General features: G+C 57.5%; 2 protein-coding genes across 6 annotated transcripts; one reads left to right on the plus strand and one right to left on the minus strand.

Moving 5' to 3' along the window:
• Positions 1–194: 194 nt before the first annotated feature.
• Positions 195–8,752, plus strand: PRICKLE3 (prickle planar cell polarity protein 3). Of its 5 annotated transcripts, XM_057719054.1 has the most exons (10): positions 198–327; positions 804–895; positions 1,528–1,613; positions 2,545–2,728; positions 4,676–4,789; positions 5,128–5,265; positions 5,849–6,052; positions 6,145–6,331; positions 7,077–7,403; positions 7,997–8,750. In XM_057719054.1, exons 4-10 carry the CDS (start codon positions 2,621–2,623, stop codon positions 8,602–8,604), a joined length of 1,686 nt encoding a protein of 561 aa, XP_057575037.1. In that variant the 5' UTR covers positions 198–327; positions 804–895; positions 1,528–1,613; positions 2,545–2,620; the 3' UTR covers positions 8,605–8,750. The 5 variants fall into 5 exon arrangements, with proteins under 5 accessions (XP_057575034.1, XP_057575035.1, XP_057575036.1 ...); XM_057719051.1 differs by lacking the exon at positions 804–895 and having other exon boundaries at positions 195–327; XM_057719052.1 differs by lacking the exon at positions 804–895 and having other exon boundaries at positions 195–327; positions 7,104–7,403; positions 7,997–8,745.
• A 111-nt stretch (positions 8,753–8,863) lies between these two features.
• PLP2 (proteolipid protein 2) lies at positions 8,864–11,770 on the minus strand. The gene is made up of 5 exons (XM_057717308.1): positions 11,558–11,770; positions 10,328–10,480; positions 10,127–10,222; positions 9,500–9,590; positions 8,864–9,294 (listed from the first exon to the last, which is right to left on the minus strand). The coding sequence occupies exons 1-5, from the start codon at positions 11,651–11,653 to the stop codon at positions 9,272–9,274; spliced, it is 459 nt and encodes a 152-aa protein (XP_057573291.1). The 5' UTR covers positions 11,654–11,770; the 3' UTR covers positions 8,864–9,271.
• Positions 11,771–12,331: the final 561 nt, after the last annotated feature.

The following is a 12,331-nucleotide window of genomic DNA, read 5'->3' on the forward strand; positions in this document are numbered from 1 at the left end:
GGCTCTGGGGGCCGTGTTTTCTGAGTCCCAGCTCGCGCCCAGGCAGGAGTGCAGGGGAGCTTTCGCGCACGGCGTTCCTGGGCTGCGCACCCCTCACCTCTAGGCAGGGGGCGCCTTTGCCGGGAGAGACATCAGGCCCAGGGGCGGACCCTGCTGGGCGCGCTCCTCCTACGCCGGTGTCAGGTTTACGGAACTGAGAGCTCCCCTGCCGGACGCGCGGTGGCCAGACGGCCACAAGGATTCCATTCGCCTGTCCGGCCCGGCTTGACCCTGCCCGGGCGCGCCATGTTCGCGCGTGGGTCCCGGAGGCGCCGCTCCGGGCGCGCGGTGAGCAAGACTCAGGGCAGCGGTGGGGGTCGGAGTAAACTGAGGCCCAGGAGAGGGAGCAGGGCATAGGGATAGCAAGGAGGCCCTCCACAGAGGATCTGGGAATCCCCATCTCCAGGATTCCCAGACCGGAGGGCCCGGGGCTGCTAGAAGCATGTGGATGAAGGAACGTGGAGATCTGGTGGCCCTTGCTCTCTAATCACCTTTCCACACACCTTTACCAGCACCCCGAGGACCTGGTGCACTCCCCTCTCGAGTGAATTATGGGAGGGGATTCTGAGAGCCAAAAGATTGGGTCCTGGAGTCCTAGATTGAGCAGGGACCTCCTGAGCTTCTGAGGAAAGTGACCTCCCCCATACCTTGGCGGAAGGTGAACTGAGGAGTGAGGCCCTGCACTCCTGGGGTCAAGTGGTTGGGATTTGGGGGGAGAGGGCTTCCAGGCTTCTACTTGAGCCAGGGAACTTTTGACTTCCTAGATGGGAGGGTCTCTCTCTTCCTTTGGAGAGGCTGTCTGGGTGGGGTCTGCATTCGGTGTTCCAGAAGAGTGAATAGCCCTAGGATATGAGGGGTAAGGGCCAAGGCTTCTTGGCGTGTGGGTTTCTGAATGGCTCAAGGGACTCCTGAGATCCTGGGGGAGGGTCTCAGTTCCTTGGGTATGAAAGAGTGAAGCCAGGGTTTGGGGGAGGGGCTCTTGAGCTTCTGAAAAGGTGAGCACGGTTCACGTGGGGATCCCTAAGTAAGGATGGGGTCTCAAGAGCCCTACCCTGTGGAACTAGAGTGCTGCTGGCTTCCTGAGTGGAGAAGGGGCCGAGATGAGGCCTGAGAGGAGACACGCAGACTAGGGTCTCTGCTCTGGTGGGGAGGGAGAGTACTCTGAGTTCAGGGGGAGGTGTTTTGAGGCCTTGAAGGAGTCAGAGGCTGGTGGGAGGTGTGGAGGCTGGGGGAGGGGAGTCCAGGGAGGGGAATTCTCTGGAAGGAGGGGGGGTATAGGGAGGTGACCTCAGCTGCCCCGCCTCTACCTCGGTTGTGTCCCCCTCCCCCGCGCTCTGGGCGCTGTCCCAGCCTGCCCGGCGTTGCCCTGGTGGGACAGGCCCCGGCGTGTGGTTGCTGGCCTTGGAGTGGAGAGGCGGGCGTTGACTTCTCTCCCTCCCCACCCGCGCGCACCTCTCCTGGTCTCGCGTCTGCCCCCGCCCACTTCAGCCTCCAGAGGCAGAGGACCCAGACCGCGGCCAGCCCTGCAACTCCTGCAGGGAGCAGTGCCCCGGCTTCCTGCTGCATGGCTGGAGGTAGGTGACCATCCCAGGACTTTGCCTTCGTCGGGGTCCTGCCCTTAGGGGAACCCCCTCCCCAAACTTAGGCCACGCCCGTAGGCTTGAGCCAGATCCTCGAGAAAGCTCAGGTCCAGAGCCCCTCCCCTGACTCATTCCCAATTGTCCCATTCACAGGAGAGCTCCGCCTACTACACAGCCCCGCCCCCAGAAGTGTCCTCCAAGTTTCCGAGTCCCATCTCTAGGGAGATCCTCCGTCCCGGGCTCTGAGCACTGCCCACTGACCTCCAGCCCCCTTTTTGGGCTCAGAACTCCTCTCCCAGACCCAGGTGCTATCCTCCTAGTGGAGCCCTGTACCCAAAATGTCCCATAAAATACCACAGACAGAGCCCCACTCACAGGCTCAGAGCCCCACCCACTCACAAGTTCAGAGCTTCAACACAAGCTAGAAAACAACAACAAAACAAAAAACAAACAAGAAAAAACGCAAGCTAGAGCCCCCCCAGGGAAAGTTCCCCCACAACGTCCAAAGACCTGAGGGGAAACCCCTAGATTTGTAACTCCCATCTCAGACTCAGAGCCCCACCCCTACTCAGGCCTGCTGCCGGGAGACTGTGACCAAAGTGCCAGTGAGTAAGTCAGGGGATGACCTTAAGACCTCCCACAGCCCCACCACCCCCTTCACATCCTGGGCCCAGGCCCACAGCCCCACTCCCCGCTCATAGCCCTGCCCCCAGCTGGCCGCCCCGCCCCTCACAGCCCCCGCCCACTCCCCACAGCGGTCTGGCTCACAGCCCCACCTCCGCTCCGCACCCGTCCCCAAGCCCAGAGCCGGGCTCGGAGCCTCTTGCTGGTGATAGTCTCTGGCCCTCCATTGGACTTCCTTGGGCTGCCAAGGGGTCCAAGTGGGCTATCCCTTAGGAACTGACCCCCATCCTGGTCCCCTCAGAAAGATCTGCCAGCACTGCAAATGCCCACGGGAGGAGCACGCCGTGCACGCAGTGCCTGTGGACCTGGAACGCATCATGTGTCGGCTAATCTCAGACTTCCAGCGCCACTCCATCTCCGACGATGACTCAGGCTGTGCCTCGGAGGAGTATGCCTGGGTGCCCCCTGGTCTCAAGCCCGAACAGGTGACCAAACGCCACTACCCCCCACTCTTGCTCACTGGTGGGCATGCATGTGCACACACACACACACACATACACACACTCAAGTGGGAACCTGTTTCCAGGGAAAGGCTAGAGTGCATGGTCAGACTGCGCATGTCCTTCTGACCCCTCTGTGGTCTAGCAGGGAACCCTGATTGATCGCTGGGCCAGTTCTTCAGGACTTGTTCACCCCACTCCTCTTCTCCCCTTACCTCAGGTCTTATCCCAGCACTTCATTCACTGCATTTCCATTGACTGATTCATTCAACAGTCACTGAGCACTCACTGCATATCAGATACTGTTCTAGGCACTGAGAACACAGCAATGAAAAAAACACACAAAAATACATCTGTCCACATGGAGGCTGTATTCCCAAAGGGAGCAAGAGCCAATAAGCAAACCTGTAAAAATATGTCAGGTGGTGTAAGGGCTATGGAATAAATTGAGCTGGGAAGTGGGAGAGAGAGAGAGAGAGAGAGAGATGTTAGAAGGGTAAATAGGGTGCCCAGGTCAACTTCTGTGAGAGTATGACGTTTGACTTTCCTGAAGGAGGTGAGGATGTGACCCATGCAGATATCCAAAACGTTAGAGCGATTCAGGCAGGGGAAAGAGCTAATGCAAAGGCCTTGAGGCAGGAATGTGCTTGGCATGTGTGAGAAACAGTGAGGGGACCAGTGTATCCAGAGCACAGTGAGCAATGGGGCGAGTGGTGGAGGTGAGGTCAGAGATGGTAGGGGCCATGGACAGAACTTTGACTTCCACTCTGAATGAGGGAGAGGACACAAGAGGCTTGTGAGCAGAGAAGGGATGTGATTTGTCTTAGGACTGAACAGGATCCCTGTGGCTGCTGAGTGTAGAACGGACTGTAAGAGTGAGGGTGAAAGCAGGGGATCAGTGAAGGGGAGGCTACAGCAATGGTCCAAGTGACTGATGACGGCACTGACAGTGGAAGTAGTGAGCAGTGGTCAGATTCTAGTTATATTTTGAAAGTAGACCTGAGAGGATTTGCTTGTGGGTGTGAGAGAGTCAAAGATGACCCCAAGGATGAACGGATTGACTGATGTGGGGTAGGCTAAGGCAGGAGCAAGTTTGACGGCTAAGAGCATAAGTTTGGTTTTGGCTTTCTGGGGTTCGAGATGCCTGTTGGACATCTGAGTGGTCACGTTGTCTGGAACTCAAGTGAGAGGTCACAGGGCTGGAGGTATGCATTTGTGAGGCATTAGCCACGAGGTGGTATTTATAGCCATGAGGTTGGATGTGATTCCCAAGGGACTGAAGGTAGACAGAGGCAAGAGGACCAAGGACTGAGTCTGAGGACCCTCCCACATTTAGGTGTCGGCCAGTTGAGGAGGAACCAAAAGAGGGACAGAGAAGGAGCAGCCAATAAGGTAGGAGGAAACAAACCCAGGGCCATACGGTGTTCTGGAAGCTAAGGGAACAGAGTGTTTAAGGAAGAGGGAGTAATCAGCTGTGTCCAGTGCTACTGATCGGTCAAGTTGGATGAAGACTGAGACGTGAACAATGAGTTTAGCGATGTAGATGTCACTGATCACTATGACAGGAATAGCTTTGGAGGAGGGGCAGGGACAGAGGGGGCGGGGAAGCCTGACTGGAGTGGGGTCTAGAGAGAATGGGAGGAGAGGAATTGGAGACAGCAAATGCACACAACTCTTTTGAGGAATTTTGCTGTAAAGGAAAAAGAAAAGTGGAGTGGCAGATGGAGGGAAAAGTGGGGTCAAGACATGAGAGAACTCTCAGTATGTTTGGGAAGTGGCAGAAATGACCTGGCCTGTAGGAAGGAGAGATGGAGGGGGTCAGTAGAAGTGCCCTCCTGATGACTTTAATTTTCTCAGAAAAGTCGGGACCCGCCATCCCACTGCATCACCCCTAGTCTCAGTTGTTTTCTCCCATCCCCCATGTCCTCCCAGGTATACCAATTTTTCAGCTGCCTCCCAGAGGACAAGGTCCCCTACGTCAACAGTCCTGGGGAGAAATACAGGATCAAGCAGCTGCTGCACCAGCTGCCCCCACATGACAGTGAGGTGAGGAGACAGAAGACAGGAAGGGCATGCCAGGTAGGGGCCACAGCCTGGACAAATGCCGGGCAGCTGGAAAGAAATGGGCAAGGTCAGAGGAGGAAAGGTGAGCTGATCTGAGGTGACAGGTCTGGACAGGCAGGGGCAATTGGGACATTCCTTGGCAAAACCACAGCTGGGCCCTGGGAGAAGAGGTAAGGGCTGGGTATTTCAGGCAGGAAGCACCATCTATACAAAGGCCTGGAAGTAAATTTTTTGAGCATGGATGAAATTTGGAAGAAGGTCGGTGGGGGGGGGGGGGGCAGGCATCAGGGGAGGAGCCTGGAAGACCCCCACTACTCCAGGCACAGTACTGCACGGCACTAGAAGAAGAGGAGAAGAAAGAGCTCAGAGCCTTCAGCCAGCAGCGGAAGCGGGAAAATCTGGGGCGTGGCACCGTGCGCATCTTCCCTGTGACCATCACTGGGGCCATCTGTGAGGAGGTGAGCCATGGAGGGCCTCAGTGAGTAAGTGATGCCCTGGGGTGCAGGGCCCATCTCCCAGGCCCTAGAAAGAGTTTTCTCCCCTCCATGCAGTGGACATGGGGCATGGGCTATCTCTTTGGTCCTCTTATGATCGAGACTTGTCCTTAAGAACCAACCCACAGTGGCAGGGCCTGTCTCTAGAGCTGGGTGATGGGTGGGATTTGTCTCTAAGGCCCCCCTGGTAGGTGGAGCCTAACCTTAGATCTTACTGTTAGGTGAGGTCTGTTGCTAAGATCCGACAACCAGAGCTGGCCTGTCTCTATGGTTTCCCCAACCCCCTAAAGGGGAGACTTGCCTTTAAGGCCACCCACAAGGAATAGGGCCATCTTTGTAGTTTCCCCCCGGACCAGGGTTGTTTTCTAAGGCTCCTGCTCCCACCTCCACCTCTGGCCGTGTAGGTAGGGCCTATCTCAAACTTCCCCCCTAGATGGGGCTGGTCACAAAGGCCACGGGGAAGGCCCAAGTGTGACACGCCTTGGCTCACCCCCCATCCATCTGACCATCTTGGTGATGGTGACGGCGTCCATCTGTCATCTGGCAGTGCGGGAAGCAGATTGGAGGTGGGGACATTGCCGTGTTCGCCAGCCGTGCAGGCCTGGGTTCGTGCTGGCACCCACAGTGCTTTGTGTGCGCCACATGCCGGGAGCTGCTGGTGGACCTCATCTACTTCTACCATGCTGGCAAGGTCTACTGTGGTCGCCACCATGCCGAACGCCTGCGCCCACGCTGCCAAGCCTGTGACGAGGTTCGTGCCTCTCTGCCTAGGGTTGTGAATGGAGGGTGGGCAGGGCCAGGGGCAGGCCCTTCTGATGGCCATGGATGGCCTCTGCCTCTCAGATCATCTTCTCCCCTGAGTGCACGGAGGCCGAGGGCCGGCACTGGCACATGGGTCACTTCTGCTGCTTTGAGTGTGAAGCATCGCTGGGAGGGCAGCGCTACGTCATGCATCAGAGCCGCCCCCACTGCTGCGCCTGCTACGAGGCCCGCCACGCAGAGTATTGTGATGGCTGTGGGGAGCACATTGGTGGGTGAACATGGGACTGGATGGGGGGATGGAGAGACAGCTAGGTCACAGCCCCAGCCCCAGGATTTCTCCTATCTTCCAGGCCCCATCTCCTGGTTATACCCCATACTTTAAGTCTAGTCCCAGCACCATAGCCCTATACCCTTCACTGCAATTCCATTACCAATGTCCCCCATCATGCCATACTTCCTAAACCCCACCTACACTAGGCACCACTACACATCTAGGTCCACCTCCAGAATGCCCTGTAATTCCTAGCGCCCCCCACCAGGGCCACTCTCCTACCCTCTCAGCCTAGCCCCTACGCCAAGCTATGCCCTATTCTCTAAGACTGTCCTCCATCAACCTAGATAAACCCCACCTTCTAAGCCAGACTCTAGCCTCTAAGACCCACTCCCTTCCCACCAAGGCCATGCCCTACCTTCTATGTCCTGCCACCACCACCCAGGCCTCTTCTTCAGGTCCACCTTCCACTCTCCTTCTACCTGAAGCCACCTCTTAATGTCTAAGCCTGACCCACATCTTAGAGTCCAGTGCCCACCCCCACTCTGGGAGGGGCCACCCTGGGGAAGAAAGGGAGGCAGAGGAGACATTTATCAGCCCATTTCCAGGAGAGGAGGATGAGGAAGGATCCCATTCTGGAGAAGTGGTTGGAGGGGGCATCTCTGGGTACCCTGCCTCAGATTCTGTGCCTCTTTCCAAGAGGAGCCCCCATTCAAGGATATGCCTGGGGGTTCTGCCTCAGTTTTCCCTGTCATGTCCATCCCTGCAGGCCTGGACCAGGGCCAGATGGCTTATGAGGGCCAGCACTGGCACGCCTCAGATCGCTGCTTCTGCTGTAGTCGCTGTGGGCGAGCCCTCCTTGGCCGCCCCTTCCTGCCACGCCGTGGCCTAATCTTCTGCTCGCGAGCTTGCAGCCTGGGGTCCGACCCCAAGGCTCCGGGGCCCGGCCGCCGCAGCTGGAGCGCAGGCACGGTCTCCACACCTCTCACAGACTCTACAGCCTCTTTCTCTGCTGTGGAGGGGGCGTCTGAGACCTCCACCAAAGGCACCAGCACGCAGCCAGCACCTGGTGAGCTAACCCTCCAGCCACGTCCAGCCGCTTCTGTGTCCAGACTCAACCCTGTCCCCTCCCCTTGACTCGCCCAGGCGGGGCCTGTGGCATCCCTGGCTCCGTCCCCAAAACTTTCGGGCCTACTCTCCATCCAAAACTACACCCCCACGTGAGCCCTGGTCCTGCCCCACTTCTGTACAAGGTCCTTCCCCTACCTCAACTAGTCCCAGCTTGAGCCCAAGTTCCTCCTTTCTTCCAAACCCTCTACCCCTCACCCTCCGCCCCGCAGGTCCCGCCCCCATTCTATCCCACACCTTCTGCTCCAGCCTATGCCACGCCTCTTCCACCACAAGATACGCCCCCACCGAGGCCACACCCCATACACCAATCCAGTCCTGTTCCTCCAGCTTTCAACCTCCTTCCCTCCATCCAGAACCTGCCCCAGGCCTCACATTTCCCGGACTCCCCACCTCGCTGCCCCGCCCAGACGCCTGCCCCCACTTTCCCAGTCTTGATGGGGGAGACAGAAGGCCCTTTCCAAAGGCCTCCCCTGGGCTGGGGTGGGGGTGGGGCGAGAGATACTGGGAGTCGCTCCATCTCTCTCTTTCCAGCTGCAGGCCCCGAGGAGCCCGCCCGCTTCCTGAGAGGGGCCCCTCACCGCCACTCCATGCCCGAGCTGGGGCTCCGCAGTGTCCCCGAACCACCCCCAGGGCCTCCCGGGCAGCCGGACCCGCTCCCAGAAGATGGTGCCTTTGGTCGCCAGAGCACCCCTCGCGTCAGCTTCCGCGACCCTCTGGTGTCTGAGGGAGGCCCACGACGGACCCTGAGTGCGCCCCCAGCCCAGCGCCGCAGGCCACGCAGCCCCCCACCGAGGGGCCCCACGCGTCGCCGCCACCGCCGCCACCACCATCATCACCACCACTACCACCACCATCACTGCCGTCACTCTGGCAGACGTCGCCACCATCAGTGTGACTTGGGATCAGGGTCGGACTCAGGATCGTGCTCCAGCTCGCCCTCCAGTCCCAGTTCTGAGTCCTCAGAGGACGACGGCTTCTTCCTAGGGGAACGCATCCCGCTGCCCCCGCACCTGTGCAGGCCAATGCCTGCTCAGGGTACTGCAGCTGAGACCCCCAACTCCCCATCTCCGCAGCTCCCTGGGCACTCTCGCCTAGGGATGCCTCGCCAGGCCAGAGACAAGAACTGCATTGTGGCTTGAAGGAGAGAGAGTTCTGGGGGGCTGCATTCTCAAGTCCGTGTAGATGATGACCCACCCCCCCAACTGAAGTCATAAATCCCCTGCCTTCCTCCCTCCTTCGTCTGTTTGTATTACTGAAGTAATTTAATATTTGTTGTAAAACATGCCTGGCTTCTTTACCTCCTTGCTCCAGCTACCCTCCCACCTACCCCCCAATTTCCCCCTCCTGATGCTTGAGATTTATCTGCCCTTGATCAAAGGATTAACTTATTCAGGATCATAGGTTCTAATAATCTGCTTATTGTTTATTTATTCCTCCACAGAACCCCTCCCCCACCCCCCTACACACACTGAGGAGGTTATTTGGAGTGGGTTACAACCTGGGGCCTGGAGTCTGAAATCTGAGGCACCCTCTTCGGTCATTTTGTGGCTTAGGTGGGGGCATTGTCCAGGCAGAACTGGTGTCTCCGTTTGGATGCTGCAGAAGGAAGGGGGACCTAGGCACACCCATAAAGGTGGCCCTACCCAAAGGAGTTGATTGGCAGGCTGGAAGACAAATTCTCGTGATAAAGGCACTTTTACCTCAATAGGGGGCTGGGAGTTGACTGGGAGTGTGGTAGGGGCAGGGAGGAGTTATTTCAATGGAGGTGTTATTTGCAGGCTGCTGAGAGAAATGAGGGAAGTTCACCTACACCGGGCCATCTGCAGGGTCTGCAAGAGGATAAGAGAGAAAGCACTGACTGGATCCATATGCCCATTTTACAGATAAAAATACTGAAACTTATGGTACTTATTGCCACTAAAGCCTTAAGTACCAATGAGAGACAGAGTTGGCATTCATGTCCCTTGGGAGACCCATTTTCTTCTCATCCCCCTTGGCAACTCCACCCTCCCCCCAACATACCCACACACTTACCAGTAGGGGCTGCTGTATGTCTTTGCTGCCGCAAGGGGAAGGTGATGTAGGCATCATAGCCAAAGAGGCATGCAGCAATTAGGCCCAGTACCTGGGGATGGGGATGGGAGTGAGGTGGGAGTGGATTAGGCTGGTCAGGCTATTCAGCCTCCTACCTCCTTGTATCCACCACCTCCAGTGACTACCCCATGCAGAGACGGTGGCTAAAGCCCCAGGTTGGGAAGCCAGAGAGCCCCAGGGAAAAGCCAGAGACTGGACTCTACCCCACTCTCCCTCTTCCTAGTACCTCTCAACACAGTGCAGCCACACAGTGGCCCCACATATAAGGGGCGCCATTCATACTGTACATAAAGACAAAGCGGATGGTAGAGTCTAGTGTATGGACAAAGGGGCCACCTCTTTGTGCTTCCTACAAAAGTCCCTGTGTTGGACAAGGGATGGTCCTTTACAGCAAATGATGATCTGGGGAGGAAAACCAGGGCCTGAGTCAGACTTTCCTGCAGGCCCTGAGGACAAGTGTGACCTACTGTGGGTCACACACTTTCTGGCAGAAGCAGAGGCAGAAATGACCCTCAGGATCCCCAAACCCCTCGCTCTGTGCTTTGTTGCTGACTCCACAGCTTTTACCCCTGCGATGATTTTGGAGTGCCTTCCTCCCTCAACAAGTACAACAATGGAGGTGATCAGGTAGAGGATGACCGCTACGAGGGTTCGGAAGAAATCCTGTGAGGTGCAGGGAGAAGAAGGAAGTCAGTGTCCAGAATCCCCCCTCCAATCCCAACTTCCCGAGCCCCTCCCTAGATATTGCCATTGTGGCCCCTTTCTCACACTCCAAGGCCAGTTAATGATCTGTATCTTGGTGTGCAGGTCACACATGTAGACGACAAAGAAGATAGCAGCAAAGATCATCTCTATCACCGACAAGAAGGAGTATCCTGATGTCGAGGCACCGAAGCAGATCAGAATCACCAGGCACAATATCTGAAAGGATATATGAAAGGCGGCCTCGATCAACTCCCAGGGCTGAAGGGATTGGTTTTAATTGGGAGTCTCAAACTCATATGCGTACCAGGACTGGGAAAATGACAAATAATAATACCTAAACACTTACTGTGTGCACACTGTATTCCAAATGTCCTAAGGGCTGTACAAGTATTAATTCACTCAATCGTCACAACAACCTAATGAGCTGGGTACTATTATTAGTATCTTTATTTTATAGATGAGAAAAGGGAGGCACAGAGATACGAAGTGGCTTATCCAGGGTCACCCAGTCAGTGAGGGGTAGAGTTAGGTGCCTCAGTTTCCCCTCTTTTCCCTTCTAGGATAGCCTCTGGGGAGTGGTGCCTCCAGGTGTTTTCTGTGAGCACTCCTGGCGCCAGCTTCAGGGCTTTGACGGGGCGGGACGTGCGGTTCCCTGAGCAACCTCTTTGGGAAGCGGTGAGAGTGACACCACAGGCGCAGGGCTCCATTAAAGGCGCCGCACCCCTTCTACAAGTGACTCAAAGGAGGCGCCCACTTTGAGGGGAACGGGAAACCGAGGCTCCCGTGCGGCCCAAATAGCTAAGGACTTCCTGCCCCACCACAGAGGGGCGAGGAAGAAATGGGGGGGGGGGGCTGGTCGCCCTACCCTGCGGAACTAGTGCGCGGAGGCCCCACCTCAACAGGTCCCGCCCCTGGGCGCTCTGCCAGCCCGCCCGCCAGTGCCCAGGCCGCGCCACGCCCTGCCATAGGATGCCCCCCAACACCCAGCCCCTGGGGACCCCTTCGATGAGTTCACCGATGTCTTCGGGGTCTCTCTCCACGGGGCCCCCCATATGTCCTGTGGGCCTCTTGCCTGACCCCATAGGCCAGCAGCTCCCGACCACCTTCTCCAAACCTCACTGACTCGCCCTGCACGCGCCCCTGATTTCGAGCCTCCGCCACCAACTCTCCCACCCCTCGCCCCACTGCCAAGAGGCCCCGGCCACTAGCCTGCCTCCCCCGGAACTGCCCCGCTCCGCGTGGTCCAGCCACCCCACCCCGCCCTTGCCCACCCGCCAGTCCCAGGACGCTCACAATCTCAGAAAACAGGAGAATTCCCTTTCGGGTGCGCGAGAAGCTGGTGCAGGCGGCCCAGCAGCCGGGGGCCGAGAGGCGCTCGGAATCCGCCATGGCTTGGACCGCAGTCCCGGGAGGCGCGGAGGATCTGCTCGCTTGCTTGTGGGTTCGAGGACGCTGCACACCCAGCCGTCTTGCCCGCCGTCTGGCCGGGAAGGGGGCCCCGGGGCGAAGGAGGGAGTGAATCACCGCGCGGAGCAGAAGCGGGCGGGGCCTGAGCAGGCCGGGCCAGGTGGCCGCCGCCCCGGAAGCCCCCTCGCCCCGCCCGCCGAGGATTCTCCCCGCCCGGCGCACAGCCCCCGGGGCGCCCCATCTTCGGGGGCGCCACCCTCTGAGGCTTGGCAGTTCTGCGAACCATGTGTTGCACTGGAGAGACCCTTCACGCTTTTAGTATACCAATGCGCCTGGGGCTGCCTCAACTCAGAACCCTGGGGATTGGGCTTTGGGAGGGAATGCCTCAGTTTCCTTAGCTGTAAAAACGGCTGAGGCCAGGGTTAAACTCAGGTAGGTTTCCAGAATTCAAAATATTTCGGATTTTAGGAAGTTTTCCCAATGCATATAAGGTATATTATTTAACACTCTCAGCGGGGTCTGAGATTGCCCCGTTTAAAAACAAAAACAAAAACAAAAACGAACAAACACGTTAATATTTCCTCAAGGAATGGTGTGGGCATTCACGGTAAGTGGGATAAGCCAGGACCAAAAATTGTTCCTGGTTAAGTCAGGTCAAGT

Source organism: Hippopotamus amphibius, chromosome X (assembly GCF_030028045.1).
Source record: "Hippopotamus amphibius kiboko isolate mHipAmp2 chromosome X, mHipAmp2.hap2, whole genome shotgun sequence".
Taxonomy (NCBI): domain Eukaryota; kingdom Metazoa; phylum Chordata; class Mammalia; order Artiodactyla; family Hippopotamidae; genus Hippopotamus; species Hippopotamus amphibius.

What these genes read in the sequence shown, in the direction of transcription:
- PRICKLE3 (XM_057719051.1), top strand. Translation starts at nt 286, where the DNA reads ATGTTCGCGCGTGGGTCCCGGAGGCGCCGCTCCGGGCGCGCG. An exon ending in TTCCTGCTGCATGGCTGGAG is followed by an intron (nt 1,614 to 2,544) that starts GTAGGTGACCAT and finishes TGGTCCCCTCAG; the next exon opens with AAAGATCTGCCAGCACTGCA. An exon ending in GCTGCCAAGCCTGTGACGAG is followed by an intron (nt 6,053 to 6,144) that starts GTTCGTGCCTCT and finishes TCTGCCTCTCAG; the next exon opens with ATCATCTTCTCCCCTGAGTG.
- PLP2 (XM_057717308.1), bottom strand. Translation starts at nt 11,653, where the DNA reads ATGGCGGATTCCGAGCGCCTCTCGGCCCCCGGCTGCTGGGCCGCCTGC. An exon ending in TCATTAACTGGCCTTGGAGT is followed by an intron (nt 10,223 to 10,327) that starts GTGAGAAAGGGG and finishes TGCACCTCACAG; the next exon opens with GATTTCTTCCGAACCCTCGT. An exon ending in ACATACAGCAGCCCCTACTG is followed by an intron (nt 9,295 to 9,499) that starts GTAAGTGTGTGG and finishes ATCCTCTTGCAG; the next exon opens with ACCCTGCAGATGGCCCGGTG.